The 16,110-nt window shown below is 43.6% G+C and overlaps 1 protein-coding gene across 2 annotated transcripts in view; it reads left to right on the top strand.

Moving 5' to 3' along the window:
* The window catches only part of si:dkeyp-14d3.1 (transmembrane protein 132C), a 166,607-nt gene extending 150,497 nt beyond the window's left edge, over window positions 1–16,110 (top strand). For both annotated transcript variants that reach the window (XM_004544144.5, XM_076890712.1), the window contains 3 exons: window positions 7,106–7,379; window positions 10,935–11,126; window positions 14,558–16,110. In XM_004544144.5, the coding sequence (XP_004544201.3) occupies window positions 7,106–7,379; window positions 10,935–11,126; window positions 14,558–15,724 (1,633 nt within the window). In that variant the 3' untranslated portion in view covers window positions 15,725–16,110. The remainder of the gene's footprint in view (window positions 1–7,105; window positions 7,380–10,934; window positions 11,127–14,557) is intronic.

The following is a 16,110-nucleotide window of genomic DNA, read 5'->3' as shown; positions in this document are numbered from 1 at the left end:
GTCTCCAGGGCAGTGGGGAGCTTGGGGAGAGCAACAAAGTGGGCAGCTTTAGAAAAACGGTCGACAATGGTGAGGATGACTGTGTTACCTGATGACGGCGGAAGACCAGTGACAAAGTCAACCGCAATGTGGGACCAGGGGCGGCTTGGCGTAGGTAAGGGATGAAGTAGGCCAGCAGCGGGCTGGTTGACAGGTTTATTCTGGGCACAGGTTGGACAGGCGGCGATGAATTCTTGGACGTCCTTGGCCAGTGTAGGCCACCAGGCGAACCGCTTGATGAAGGTGACGGTGCGATGAATGCCCGGATGACAGGTGAGTTTTCCGCCGTGGGCCCATTGCAGCACTCGTGAGCGAACGGACGTGGGAACAAAGAGCAATCCCAGTGGACCAGTCCCCGGATCTGGTTCTGCCCGCTGGGCCTCCCGTATGGCGGACTCGATCTCCCACGACAGGGCTCCGATAACGCATGTGGGAGGGAGAATGGGAGCCTCACGGGTGGGGTCCTCTGAGGCGGTGAATTGGCGGGAAAGGGCATCGGGTTTCACGTTCTGGGAGCCGGGCCTGTAGGTGATGGTGAAGCAGAATCTGGTAAAGAACAGAGCCCACCTGGCTTGTCGGGCGTTTAGTCGCTTAGCCGACCGGATGTATTCGAGGTTCCTGTGGTCAGTCCATACCACAAAGGGTTCTGTTGCGCCCTCTAGCCAGAGGCGCCACTCCTCCAGGGCGAGTTTGATTGCCAACAGCTCCCTGTCCCCGATGTCGTAGTTCTGCTCTGCAGGAGAGAGACGACGGGAGAAGTAAGCACAAGGGTGGAGCTTACCCTCTAGTTGCTGGGAGAGAACTGCTCCGACCCCTACATCCGAGGCATCCACCTCCACGATGAACTGCCGCTTGAGATCCGGTTGCCGGAGGATGGGCGCCGATGCGAAGCGTTTCTTTAGTTGGGAGAAAGCCTCCTGAGCCAGATCATCCCAGCAGAAGGGTACCTTAGGGGAAGTTAAACGGGTTAGTGGCAAAGCAATCTTGCTGTAGTCACGAATGAACCTCCGATAAAAGTTTGCAAAACCGAGGAACCGTTGAAGCTGCTTACGGTTAGGCGGAGTGGGCCAGTCTAAGACTGCAGGGCGATTTAAGAACTGACCCAGCTAAGGTACTTAGCTGGGTCGGTTCTTAAATCGCCCTGTTCGATGATGTAGCCCAAAAATGACACAGTACTCACATGAAACTCGCACTTCTCCCCTTTAACAAACAGCCGATTCTCCAGGAGGCGTTGCAGGACTTGTCTGACGTGGTGTACATGATCCGAGAGAGAGTGGGAGAAGATGAGGATGTCGTCAAGGTACACAAACACAAAACGATCGATGAAATCTCAGAGAACATCATTGACTAGACCCTGAAAGACAGCTGGAGCATTAGTCAGTCCAAACGGCATGACCAAGTATTCAAAATGGCCCAGGTGCGTGTTGAAGGCCGTTTTCCACTCGTCACCCTCTCTCATCCTGACTAAGTGGTAAGCATTCCGCAGATCGAGCTTAGTAAAAACGGTCGCCCCCTGCAGGAGTTCAAAGGCGGAGGATAAGAGTGGTAGAGGGTATTTAATCTTAATAGTAATGTTATTGAGGCCCCGGAAATCAATACATGGCCGAAGGCTTTTATCCTTCTTAGTGACGAAAAAGAACCCGGCAGCCACAGGGGATGAAGAGGGGCGAATCAGTCCATCAGCCAAGGATTCATTAATATACTTCTCCATGCATTCACGTTCAGGTTGAGAAAGACTGTATAAGCGACTAGTGGGAAGAGGTGCACCCGGGAGCAAATCAATACTGCAGTCGTACGGGCGATGAGGAGGAAGAGAGCGGGCTCGGTCCTTACAAAATACTTGCTTGAGATCATGATACTCTGACGGGATAGCTGAAAGGTCAGGGGGCTCGTGTGGTAGTGGGTTAGCTGCTGTAACGGGAGTAGCTGCTGTCAAACAGGTCATGTGACACTCCTCCCCCCACTCCTGAACCCTCTCCTCCTTCCAGTCGAGCACGGGGTTATGCTGGCGTAACCATGGAAATCCTAGCACCAGGGGCGTGAGAGGGGCTTCAAAGACGTAAAACTGCAACAGTTCAGTGTGATTCCCAGACAGCGTTAGGGACACGGGTTCTGTAACATTTGTTACGTCGGGAAGACGTTGACCGTTTAAAGCGGTGACCCGCAACAAGTGGGGTAATGCCCGTGTGTAAATCTTAAGTTTGAGAGCCAGGGAAGCATCCATGAAGCTCTGCTCCGCCCCAGAGTCAATCAGCGCCTGAAGAGAGTGAGAGGCAGAGTGGACAGTCACTTTAGCGGCTAGCATGAAGCGTGGAGGAGAATGTGAGAAGGAGACCTCGCCCACCCGTTTCCTCCTTTCTACCGGCGGGCGGGGTCTTTTGGCCGAGCAGGACAGACCTTGGCGTGATGGCCCTTGCGGCCGCAGTAAAAGCACTCACCGGACTGCCATCTGCGTGCCCTCTCCTCCGGGGAGACTTGGGAGCGTCCGATCTGCATGGGTTGCTCCTGCTCGTCGCCGCGGTCCACTTCCCGATCGCTACCTCCGCTTCCGCCGGAAGCTGACTCCGCTCGCCCCAGAGGCCTCTGGGAACTGTAGTTGCTGGCGCGGCGACACGCCCTCAAATGTTCATCAACCTTAACACATAAGGTGATCACTTCCGACAGAGTCTTGGGCAGCTCCCTCATTAACAGTTCGCCCTTAAGTTCATCACAAACATTGTTCAATAAGGTACTTATCAGCGCAGGCTGCCCCCATCCAGTCTCCTCAGCCAGTGTCCAAAACTCCACAGAGAAGTCCGCCATACACCGTCTTCCTTGTTTTAAGTTCAGCAAACGGTGGCCCGCTGCCTCAGCTCCGGTGCCCCTTTCGAACACACTTTTGAACTTCGAGAGAAAATCAGCATAGGTAATCTCCGGGCTAGTTCGTAACACAGCTTGAGCCCAGTTCAAGGCTTGACCGCGGAGTAACTGAACGAAAAAGGCTATCTTAGCTCCATCACTCTCATACGTTCGCCGCAGCTGCCTAAACTGCAACGTAATCTGTGTTAGGAAACCAGCACACTTGTGGAACTCACCAGCGAATGGCTCCGGTGACGGTAAAGCTCGTTCCGGGGGTTCCGCGGAAGCGGGGGCTGGTGGCGTGGAGAGTTCCGGGGCTGGCGGCTGTGCAGACGAGGGGGGCATAGCGGGACCTGGCAGCGGAATGTGCTGAGCGAGAGCCTGAGTGAGTGCGAGCAACTGATGGTTAATGTGTTGTAGCATCTGCTCGTGTCGCTCCAACACGGCTTCTGGAGGAGGGGTGGGTTGCAGAGCTGAGTCCGCTGGATCCATAGTATGGCTGGATTGTTACCGTCACGGGTTGCTCTGAGGATCCACTCGCAGGACTCCGGAGTTGTGTTTTAACAGAGACGGTTTATTCACAAAGTCTTCACCAAGTGTATTTACAGACAGTGCGAGGACAGTGCTATACACAAGATGTGAGAGGCAGGGTTCCAGGGCTCCAGGGAAAACAAGGGAATCACACACGCGCTCACGCCAGCCTCTCTCCGCTAGTGACCAGTCACCTCTTACACACTCCACACGGGGAAACACGGGGACGGGTCCGGGGAATCTAGAACAGAGAGACAAATGTTAACTTTCTGAGACGGAAGAGTGGGAAACTAGGGCTCGACGTGTACTGACTAGAGTCTTCACAACAATCCAGCGTTGAACAGCTGATCTCCTCCTTCTGATATACCAGCTGGTCTGATGAGGCCCAGGTGTGCATGATCCGGGAGGGCGTGGACCGAGGGCGTGAACCCGCCATGAGTTCCGCCCCGGCAAAACAGGGGAGGGGGAGAGAGATGCTGATCAGTGCCTTGCCGATCCCGCAGGCCGTGACAAAAACACTACTCAGATTCAGATCATGCCCCTCTAGTTTCCAATGCCATGTGCTAACGCCAGGCTAAACAGTGTTTCCAAAAAGCCTCTACCTCTCACCTTGGGTCAACACACCTGAATCACATGATTATTTTGTACCAGGGCTCTGGAGAACTGCAGGAGCTAATTTAGCCATTTAAATCAGCTGTGTTGGTTCAAGGACACATCTAGAACCTGCAGGGACACCGGCCCTCGAGGCCTGGAGTTGCCCAACCCTGCTCTACCACAACCTTAGTTTTAAGGTGGGGCGTAGTGTTCCTGAACCAGACAATCTTTTTTTTTTCTGTCTTTCTTTTTTTTAAGTCTAGCCCATCACCTGAAACTAGTTTACTAGTTTTCAGCTGTCACTGTGCGAATGGCAGGGTGTATCCTGGACAGGTCACCAGACTTTCAGCAGTGTTGGAGACATTATTCAAATAAAAAAAAAAAGCCAAATCAAGTGAATTATTTATATAGCGCATTTTCAAAACAGCTGACAGTCACCCAAAGTGCTTTTTAGGCACTTATTTTGCAATCTCCAAGAACCCGTTAACAAAGCCTGGAATTCACATAAAAGACAAATATAACAACTAACTTCAAAAAATAGTAAAGACATGTAGTAATGTATTACATTTCGTTTTAAAGCTCCTTGCATTACTTTTATATTACTCCATAACAAGGTCTGAAATCACTGTCACATCATTAGCAGCTGATAATACAGACCTTGAGCTTATGTCCCACACGCTGACATTTAATGAGGACACATAAGAAATCTTTGTTTTTGTGTTTGCACCCGGAGACAACTGTTTTTGTGATATGGCGCTATATAAAATTTAATTAAATTAAATTGAAGTTTTGATATGAACTCAAACCTAACAACACAAAGAAATGTTTAAAATCAACCCAAATAGACTTTAAAGAGATCTCCACTGTGATTCTGCTGTAGGAACATGTACTGGTAGAAATGGAGGCTCATTACTGCCTTTGTTACCCGCTGAAGCGCAGGCCCCGGCTGCTGGGCTGGGCTCTGCATACACTCACCCTGGGTTCTTCGCTCGCTTTGTTGTAAACATGCTGTCTGTGCAGATGCTCGCAAAGCATCCATGTTGTGTGAGCAGTATAATGCAGTTGTTTCAGGACATACCTGACATGACAGTGAGATAACCATAACTTTAATGTGATTCTTCAAGTTAATAGAACAGAATAGAATAGAATAAACCTTTATTATCCCACGGATGAGAAATTTTGGTGTTACAGAGCTCTTACAGCAAGGGAAAATAAAATATAAAAGGAAGACACAAGGTGGTCCCATAAACATAAGCAACCGAAGTTTGTATATACAGGTAACAATGCACAGAATATGTATAGAAAAATTGAAGAATTGTACAGAGATATGTATAAAATGCAGTAAACCTTTACAATACTGTGTTAATTAAAAATGCAATGTGATTATGTGTTACCTTGTAGCACTTGTATACACAATACTTAACTACACAGGGCACATCATGAAAAAAAATTGTATTTGAAAACCAAAATGCAGTGAAATTGCAAATGTACTTTTCATAACTGTATGCTGTGACTTAGCTGGACAAATTGTTTCTTTTCAGTGTTACAATATTGACTCCACAGTAATAAAGGCGGTCTTTCACTCGCGAATATGAAATCAGTCCCTCCAGCAAAGCTTTTAAGCCCTTATCTTCAAATCTCTCTCTACCCTTGGCTTTCCTCTGGAGAATGCAGCTGACATCTTTATTCCCACAGCTTCGCATGCAGTCCGATTTCTCAGGGGATTCAGACAGAAAGAGACAAGCAGAGCGGATAATCGCAAGAAAAAGAGTTTAAGAGATTAATTTCATTTTTTTTCTCCCCTTCATCATGATTGCAACCTTTACTAGAGTTTATGTGTGTGAGAGAGAGAAATAGCAACACAGGAACAAATGAAGATGATTAGATGAAAAGGAAGGCACAAGTCTGTACAGTAAGATATATGATTAGTAGTTGTGTTGACAAAGTGCTTTTTTTTTCCTTTGGAAGAATCCCAACCGTGCCCCAGTGTAAGCCTGAAGAGCTGTAACAGCATTTATTTCCCCAGAATAACCATTCAAACAATGCTTTGTCAACATTCAAGGCTGATTGTTTTCTTCAAAGGTGTTTGTTAATGCGAAAATGTAAAAAAAAAATACAGTTATAAGTAAACTAATGATATTGCGGCTGTATTGTAACCATTTAAACCTAGTTTGTCACACTCAAAGCAATTTTCCTAGTGAGAGATAGTTGTGCCTCTGTTGGCTGATTTGTTACCGAAAGTAATAAAATTAGATTTTCTTGCAACAGAGCGATCTGGGAGGCTATTAAGTAAAGCCGTAAGGAGGTGTATGCACATTTACAATCCAGGCCGGGTGCTCCAAAATAGTAAAGGAGAGACATTTAGACAGAGAAATGATGGCCATTCGCTGGATTGATCCCCCTCTTACTGGTTTAATCAACAACATTGCATCATAGCTTGAGTTTTGTCGGGTGAACATCCCGGTATGAGTTACACCCGTCTGTGTGTTTGTTGTTTACTCCAATTTAAAATGCTACTCAAAATACCACAAACCATACATCAGTACAAAATGAGTGTTTTAAATTCTGCCTTTTCTAGATTGTTGATACCGATAAACACAAAGTACGCAGCAGCGTTTTGTTTTTTAACATCATTATGCATGCTACAGTTGTTATGCATGCTCATTGTGTGTTATCTTGATTAAAACATTACACAGTACAGTAAATCAAAGTTATATGACATATAACTCTGATTTACTGTACTGTGTAATGTTTTAATCAAGATAACACACAATGAGCATGCATAACAACTGTAGCATGCATATGCATAGCTCATATAATGTTAAGCACCAGATACAAAAGTAACAAATTAGCAACACATGTTGCTAAATGCACTTGTCAGTGCATTTTGGATGTAGGCAAAGTTCTGCAAGAAATCCTGTTTCAGCCTCAATTGTACCAAATTTCATGGCAGCTTATCCAATATTTTTTTCTTTTAGTCTGTAAAACAGCCAACACTGCTGTCTCTAAAGGCATGCCACTCTCACTGCTAAGAAAAGAAATTCTTTCCACTTTGCACATCAGACTGTTTTATTTTTTATTTTCTTTCTTTCTTTTTAAACAGGTCGACACGGGACAGCGAGGATGAAGACGACGAAGACAGGCGAGGGCGAAGCTGCACTCTGCAGTACCAGCATGCCATGGTCAAAGTCCTGACTCATTTTATAGCCGAGTCAGCTGATCCTCGAGGCCAGACCAGCTACATGCTGGGCACCGATTGGCAGGTGGACATTACGGAGCTTGTTTGGGACTTCCTCAAAGTAGAGAATACACAGGTTGCACAGCTATTGGACAAGAAGATACTAGTGGGCCTTGACACAGGCATGACCACTATTCAGGTATACGAAGAATCTGTATCTGTATCAGAATTTGTTACAACAACAGCTTACAGGTGCTGTCTAAAATTACATTTGCTGCAATGAGACAAAATCTGAATGTTAGTCAGGCAGTGGGGGGTTTATTAACACATAATAATCATAAAATTTTTATCTTTAGTACACATGCAACCACAATACAATTTGTACACCGGCTGTTTTGATTAAGTTTAATTTCAAAGCACAGTTAAAATCTTAGTGGGCACGACTGTAACATGCTTGGTGCAATCCCCTGAAGCTTGGCACAGTGTTATCATGATAAATAGAAAGAAAAAAAAACTGTTAAAAGTGGTGGTTCCTAAAAACTAATACTCAGTAGGCTTCTTTCAAGTTGCATTTTATAATTTTTAAAAATGCAATTTTACTGTAATGCTCCACTTTGGTCAGTTCTTCCCTGATTTGAACCATATGTTCTCTGAACAATGTTGCCTCTGATTCCAAATAGGTATTTGCCATTGATTCTTGTTCTTCCCTGAATACCTGCTTTGTTAACAGCAAAAGAGATCCAGAAACTACTCGAGTGAAATGCTGTCATTCAGTGTGCAATTATTCTGCCGTTGCTAGAATCTTTCAAAACTCCAGCAATGTTTGTGTTGGAAGATCAGTGCTTCCTTTTAATCCTCTTTACTCAAGTAATTGTGCAAATCTCAAAATCTGTTGTATAGATGCACACACACACACACACACACACACACACACACACACACACACACACACACACACACAGTAGTGTAGAAGCTATTTGAGGTTGGCAAAGATTTGTTTTAATATAGAACACTATAATATTGTGGTTGTTCTAATGAGTCAAAAAAAATAAGACTGTAGTGATTTTATTAGTGATTTAACTACAACCACTTGGGAAATACAGTTCTATGCCTCTGCACTCATCACGGGCGTAGCAGTCATGGTAATTTGGGGCTTTTTATGATTTCTCTGAACTGGACTGGAATGATTTACATCCTTAATGACATTAAAAACAATCATTTGGTGCACAGCTTTGAATCAATTTAGGATTTTCTCTAAACCACACAGGGTCATAATTCTACGTACAGGTTCAAATATATACGTACACTCACTTAAATCTTCGGTTAAGGTGCTGAAGGTGAGATGAGAAACCACTTTGTCGAGGTCTGGAAGAAAGAAACCCCAAACTGTCACCCTTAGATGAGAGTACCATCTAATTAGTGGTACTGGTACATTGCACAAAGTGGGTGGAGTAATGAAGAAGTATTTCTACCTCTAAATTCTTCAACTTTAGGTCAGTTCAACAGGTAGTTGGACACAACAGAGAGTATCAGCAGGACAATGATCCCAAACAACCATGGAAACTAGTTTTGGAATGAATGAAGCAGGCGAACACTAAGCTTCTAGAAAGTCCTTCACAAACCCCAAAATTGTGGACTTTCCATAAGAACTTTGTCCATGCCAGAAAACAAACAGATTTGAATGAACTCTACCAATTCTGCCAAGAAGAGTGATTAAAAATATCCAATTGGAAGCTTGTTGATGTCTACCAAAAACATCTGGCCGAGGTGCAACTTGCTAAAATACATTTAATCATATATTAGTGTGATGTGTGTATGTATTTGAGCCTGTAGGTACACTTTATCCCTTTGTTGGTTAGACAAAATCCCAATAGGCTTCAAACTGGTGCACCCAATTTGTTTGTTTTTTAATCATTTAAGATATATTCAGTATAATCATTCCACCCTGGAAGCTGAACAGTTCTAAGAAATCATTAAAAGCCCCAAATTACCATGACATTCATTCCTGTAATGAGCTTAAACTTCTGACCACAACTGTGTGAGTTTGGGTGTAGCATTCATCCATCCCATCAGCATAAACGCAACATCTTAGGGATACTTCTTTTTATAACTTTGTGGTCAACTCTGAAGTCTCTTTGCCTGGCCAGAACTCGAGAGTTTATGCACTAATTAGGCAAAACATTGCAATAAATTTCAGAATAAATGTTAAATTTGTAACCTTTTATATTTAACAATTCAATGGTGAAATTTGGTGCCATAACTCAGGAACTGGTGAGCATTGGTGGTGCTTTGGTGGTTCTGTCAATCTGCCAGGCTAAAAATGTGCTTGAAGCATTCATGTTTTAACATTTTTTGCTTCTCTGTAGCAACAGCCATGACTGCTGTCATGGTTACAGCTCTGTACTCTGTCAGAATCTTTAAAAATAATTACATTTATTATGTTGTACTACAAATCCTTGGATGTGAATGTGTTCACAGCCAGACAACAACATGGTTGTAATTCTAGGTATATCTTAAACTCTAATTAGAGTTTACCTAGCTTAACATTACATTATTCTCTCTAGAGAAAAACATGTCAGAATAACATGCTGTGGAAACATGTTGCTTATCCCGGGGACAGTAACAATTGTGAATGTTGCTGTTGTAGTTTGACTAGTACCTCCCTTTGACCAGAGCAGACAGGTGATTACTGGTGTGTCACAGCCTGTACTTCAGGCTCTCTGTAGTGAGTGGGTCCTCTCCCCTCAGCCCTATGCTTTGTCAAGCTCTTCACACTAACTGGATGAATATCAGCCTCCTAATGACATCTGTGAGAGTGGGATCTGTTTCCTGGCTCAGAGTACTCATCCGTCTGTTTCTGTGCAGAGATGTGTTCAATCCCCAAACACCACAAACCTGAAAATATAAGCACCAACCGGAAAACACGGCAAGTATGAGGGTCTGACAGCTGACTGCCTGTGCCATGCATCATGCTGATGAAAGATACGGCACACGGATGAGGATAAGCATGCGGAGGAAGTCTTCCTCTGCATGCTTCGTTCTTCTGTTTTGGGGTTAAAGTGTGCCTCTTTTTTAGATTACCAGTATTAGTCAAAGGGAATGGATTCATACCTACATGAGGTACAAGGGTTGGATGGCATCCAAGTTGAGTTGTTTTTTGATCCACCCAGCCTGAGTAGCGACAGATAAAATTAAAAAAAAAGTGTGTTTTGTGTATCGTTTTGCATATTGCGGAGGAGCATGCAAGTCTTTTATGTTAGATGAAAACCCTTGGAAAGACATTTTCTCAGCTTCACCTGTAACTCACAGTAATCCCTCCCTTTTTTTTCTAAAATCAGTGGCATCTTCACAGCCAGATGCTCATTGATGTGTTGTTTTTGCATTTCACTTGCCAGAAATCACTTGTCAGTCAAACAATGTGACCAGTGTGTATTTTCCGTTAATGAAGTTTTTTGCTGTTTTCTTTCTGCTCCATCAGTTTCTGTTTGCTGTTGCTGCTGATTTCTCTTGGGAAAGACCTCCCAGGCCTCAGTGTTTAGAGCAGGAAATCATAAAGCCTTCATCAACAGGCTATACACTAGGTTGAGTCACTGCTGTTGAGTAGCATCTATAATTGTTCGTACCAAATGTGACAGGTTACTGCGTGTATTCGTGAAGAATACCGTCAAAGAAAAATGTAATTATTTGCCTTTTTTACTTTAATGTCTCCATGGTAATCTGTCATCTCTCTCCTTGTTTTTCTTCACTTTTTCAGGTGTTGTCTCCTTTATCAGACTCAATCCTGGCAGAGAAGACTATCACAGTGGTGGATGACAAAGTGACCATCACAGAGTTGGGAGTCCAGTTGGTGACAGGCCTTTCCATGAGCCTGCAGCTCAGTCCGGGAAGTAACCGGGCCATCCTGGCTACTACAACCACACAGGAAGTCTTGCAGAGCTCCAAACAGGTCAGAATGCTTTAAGAAATTAAAAACCACAAAACTACATTTAATATGCGTAAGGGTTATTGGCTCACAAGTTTGAAAACATATTGTCTAATTGAATGAGCAAATTCATATAAATTTATACACTCACCTGCCATTTTATTAGGTATATCTTGTTAATACTGGGCTGGACCTCCTTTTTGTCTTTGGAACTGCACAATTTTTCATGGCATGAATTCAGTAAGGTGCTAGGAAACATTCCTCTGAGATTGTGGTCCATATTAACATGACAGCATCACACAGTCGCTGCAGATTTGTCAGCTGCACATCTTTGATCCAAATCTGCCGTTCCATCAAATCCCAAAAAAGCTCTCTTAGATTGAGATCTGGAGACTGTGAAGAGCATGAGAGTACAGTGAACTCGCCGTCATGTTCAAGAACAAGTTTGGATTTATTTGACTTTTGGTGTGTTATTCTGAGGGAAGCAGCCATCAGAAGATGGACACTTTGTGGTCATAAATGGACATGGTCAGCAGCAATACTCAAGTAGGCTGCTGTGTTTAAGTGATGCTCAGTTGGTACTAAGGAGCCCAAAATGTGCCCAGAAAATATCCCCCATTTGAATATAACACCGGCAGGCTGAATTGTTAACAAAAGGCATGATGGAGTAATTCGCTCATATTGTTTATTCAAATTCTGACACTAACAGCAGAAATTGAGACTCATCAGTACAGGCAACATTTTTCCACTTTTGGCAAGCCAGAGTGAATTATGTGAAAAATGTTCAGATGGCTCTACAGGGAAAGGAGAAAATCTGAAAACCTGATTGTAAAACGTCGTAAAGATAGGAAAAGATATTTTAGTTGACTGATGACCAAAGAAAACATCGCTTGAAACACATTCTGCTGCAATCAGGGGGAACATAAAGAGCCACATGCAACTCATCAGATCTGCAGAGGCCACTGTCTTAAAATGACACAGTGGGCATTGCAATACTTGCACAAAAAACAGACAAGTGCTTCAAAGATTGTGGTTGGGGTGGGGTTATCAACTGGAATCTGAGTTTCTGTGGCAGCTCAGACAGTGTGAAATAGATTGCATAATGTCAACAGGTATGGAAAGAGTCCAGTTTAAAAATCATTGTTCCTTGGCACAAAATATTATATGCAGTTACAATTATATTCATTTAAACTGCTTAAATACCCTACTATTCAACTTAGACGTAATGTAGTTACTGGAAGTGATTCAGTTTTGACACTTACAGTGCCTTTGTTGCATACAGAAAGTGGAGGTGTTTTAATAAGATAAAAAGTAAAACCAACGAATAATCGTTAATCAACTGTGATTTTCTATTAATCATGTTATCAGTTATCCATCAAAATCAAATATTTGATAGTCGATGCTCCTCAAATCTAATTTTCTTTGTCATACCTAATATCTTATTATCATCTTTCCATTTCCTTAAGCTGCAGAAAATTATAGTCAACACTTTCATGTGTTTTAATAGATAAAATGATTAATGGATAAAATGAGTGGATAATTAGCAGGTTAGCAGAAAAAGAAGATAATAATTTGGTGCAGACCCACGTATAAGAGACTTCTATGTGATTTTACTTAACAGCTCATTTCTCCTCAGAGCCTCCTTTACAAAAGTGAGCGCTGATTCTTCTCTACTAGATGAAAATTATTCACAGACCATTTAGACAGATCTGATTAAGGCAGATAATTATGTTCATTTGTTTTACATTGGCAATTATTATCACCTAGAATATTAAATTACTCTTAATTAGATGAAATAATTTTTTTATATAAATATCAGCTGAAGCCAAAAGTGCTCAATCGCCAACTCAAATACTTTTAGGGTCTCTATAAAGTTATTTTTTGTTTGCATTACACTATCCTTAACTGTCTAAATGTGCAAAAGAAAAAGAAAATAAGTGAGAGATTATAAAAAGTTATCTACATGAGGAGCGCTGCTTTGAGACAAGCTGGATGTCTTAGAACAGCAGCCCCAACCTTTTTTGGGCCATAGACCGGTTTATGTCCAACAATATTTTCACGGAACGGCCTTGTGTCGTGGATAAATAAACAAAAAAAACCACTACCGTACCAAAGAAAAAGAAGATTTATTCTTAACACAAGAGAAAAGACCCTGGGAAACCAAGTTAATGATCAAAACAATTAAAAAATAACAATAAAAACCTATAAAACCCCTGAAAACCATACATTTCACACCCGAGCCTCAACTCTCGCGGCCTGGTACCAAACGACTTGGCCGTGAGAGTTGGGGACCGCTGTTTTAGGATTATCAGAAACTTCAGCAGAGTCTTATTGTCATGGCTTCCAAAGCTTGTGAGCATAGTGCAGCCTGAGGGCTGGCAGTCCATTGGCATAGCCTCTCTTAATATTTAAGCTGGTGGGCAAGCCCATAGCGTCAGCCTGGCAGCTTGATTCTTTAATGAATAGCAAAAACAATACAAAAATAGAAAAATGCTAAGCTTTTTCATTTACTTCTATTTGTAGTTCCTCTTTTTTAATTAATTTTGTTATATTATTTACTTTCCTGAATAGATGTACATTTTTTTCTTCTATGTCTTGGCTAGTCTGTTCTTTTTACGGCACTCATATATTAACTCAAAGGCTTGAAAGCATGTAACGCAGCGCTTCTCTTTGGTTATCTAATGGAAACAGAAGTTTAATCTCAGAGCAAGCTCAAGCAACACCACAGTACTGTACAAAATTTCGACTTAAAATCTGAACTTTGCAATTCTGTCATGTTTGCTTTTCTTTATAATTTGCTGCAGCTACTCTCGCTGTGGCTTCTTTGATCAAGCTCTCCAGTGAGCTCTCCGAGCTGCCCCGAACTATTCCACTTCACCCTTTTTTCTGACTGAGGGCATGAAGGCTATTTATCAGCTCTATCTTCTTACATAGAGTGTGGGGATAAGCAGACAGCACTGCGCTTGCAAGACCTCTGGTGTTACTAATATAAGGAGCATTGACAGACCACTGTGGGAATCTATATACTTGTGCGCCTTTGGGGGATTTGTCTCTTGGTGATATTAAAATGCAAATTGTGAAACTGCAGTAGTAGGCGGCTTCACGACACCCATGTATGGCGAAGCCTCAGTGGCATGAACAATATTTAAAGTAACTGTTTGATCTTTTCTGCCCCTTGGCTGAGAGAAAATAGCTGCTGAGGTAGCTTAACCACAACTTAGTGAGCTTGACTAAAGGAACACTGAATCCAAATAATCATTATGCAGCTCATTTGAACAATTCACTATACTCCCATAAGTTAAAGCCGGCGGAACAAGCAAGGGGAGTTTCAGAGCTAACCTGTTGAAAATGATCTGTTTCCATGAAATTATGCTCTATGCAGTATTTTTACAGCATCATTTCAATCCTTTGTAATGTCTGACAATCCTGCCTCTCTCTCTCTACCTCTTTTGTAGGAGGCCTTGATTAGTGCCTGGCTACAGTTCAGTGACGGCTCTGTGGCTCCACTAGACCTCTACAATCCGGACTTTTTTGTCCTGACAGCCACTTCACTAGACGAGGAAGTCGTGACAGTGCAGCAGGACCCTTCCTGGAAATGGCCTGTCATTGTGACGGAGGCAGAGGGTCAAGGCCTGCTGGTCAGGATGGAAATGACTGTTAGTGAAGTGTGCCAGAAGTTCAAGCGACGCAGCATTATAGCTGCGGGGAACTGCAACATCAGGGTGAAGTTTGGCCATAGTGACAGCTCAAGGGGAGGGAGCAGCGACTATGGTCCTGATGGAGATGATATGGAGAACAGGGGCAGGCTCTCCTCCCAGGACAGGACTGGCCTTGACACACACTATTACGGTAGTTCGATCTCTGACATGGAGGATGGTGTGCTGAAGAGAGCCACCACAACGAGAAGCGCAATAATCCGCAGACCCAATGGGGATAAACTTTCAGTGGATGGTAGCCAGAGCATACCAATTGACTTTGCTGACTTCCCCGCACAAGTAGATCTACCCCGTGGTCGCAATGTGGACGACGAGCTCATTCAGACTGCCCGAGGGCTCACAGACCTAGAAATTGGCATGTACGCCTTGCTCGGGGTCTTCTGCCTCGCCATCCTGGTCTTTCTTATTAACTGCATTTCCTATACGCTCAAATACCGTCACAAGGAGCTCTCCATCGAGGGCCAGGAAAACATGAACCATGCTCACGACTGGGTGTGGCTGGGGAACGAGGCCGAGCTGCTGGAGAGCCAAATCAGCCTTTCGCCTCAGCAGGAAGAACAGACCTCCATGATAGACTCAAGCAGCGGCCTCGAGGAGGGCAGCCACTTACTGAACGGAGGCTCTTCCCAGAAGAGCGTGCCGAGCCAAGTGCATCGGGCGGCGGACACAGGCTGCATAGCCAAGGACAGCAAAGGAGACTCCCCCACCACCAAGAGAAAGCGAGTTAAGTTTACCACGTTCACCACTATCCCCTTGGACAATAGCTACCCCACTGTTAGCACACTGACTGGAAGCCACAGCCATGACATTAAGTGGGTGTGTCAAGACGTGCAGCTTGGAGACTCCAAGGAGTTGCGCAGTTACATGGAAAGGTTAAATGACAGTGCTTTAAAAGAGGTGGCATAATGTACTGTGTGCACTTGTGACAAACTCACCCATATGCCTTCCAGCCAGCGGAGAGTGGGTCTCAACAGAAACCAGATCCACAGTTGGTGATCGAGGAGTAAATTTACTTCAGAATCAACCCAAACTGCCAAAGGGTCATTAAACTTTGCGAGAAATGTCATGATTCCACATATGACTGATGATAAATCACTGACAAAAAACATGAGGTGGTTCTTTTGTTTGTCAGATGGTTGCCACTTAAACATTGTTTTATTATTACACGATTTAGAATCGTGCAAGGATCCCAGAACTGATCTGCAGCAAAGCATATAGAGTTTAAAACGAACAGTGACGTGACTAGATAGATATTCCGAGTGTGTGTGTGTGCACATTAAATGGCTTTGGAA

Source organism: Maylandia zebra, linkage group LG12 (genome assembly GCF_041146795.1).
Source record: "Maylandia zebra isolate NMK-2024a linkage group LG12, Mzebra_GT3a, whole genome shotgun sequence".
NCBI classification, from domain to species: Eukaryota; Metazoa; Chordata; class Actinopteri; order Cichliformes; family Cichlidae; genus Maylandia; species Maylandia zebra.
Note: the sequence above shows the minus strand (reverse complement) of the source record. Positions and strands in the feature narration are given on the sequence as shown.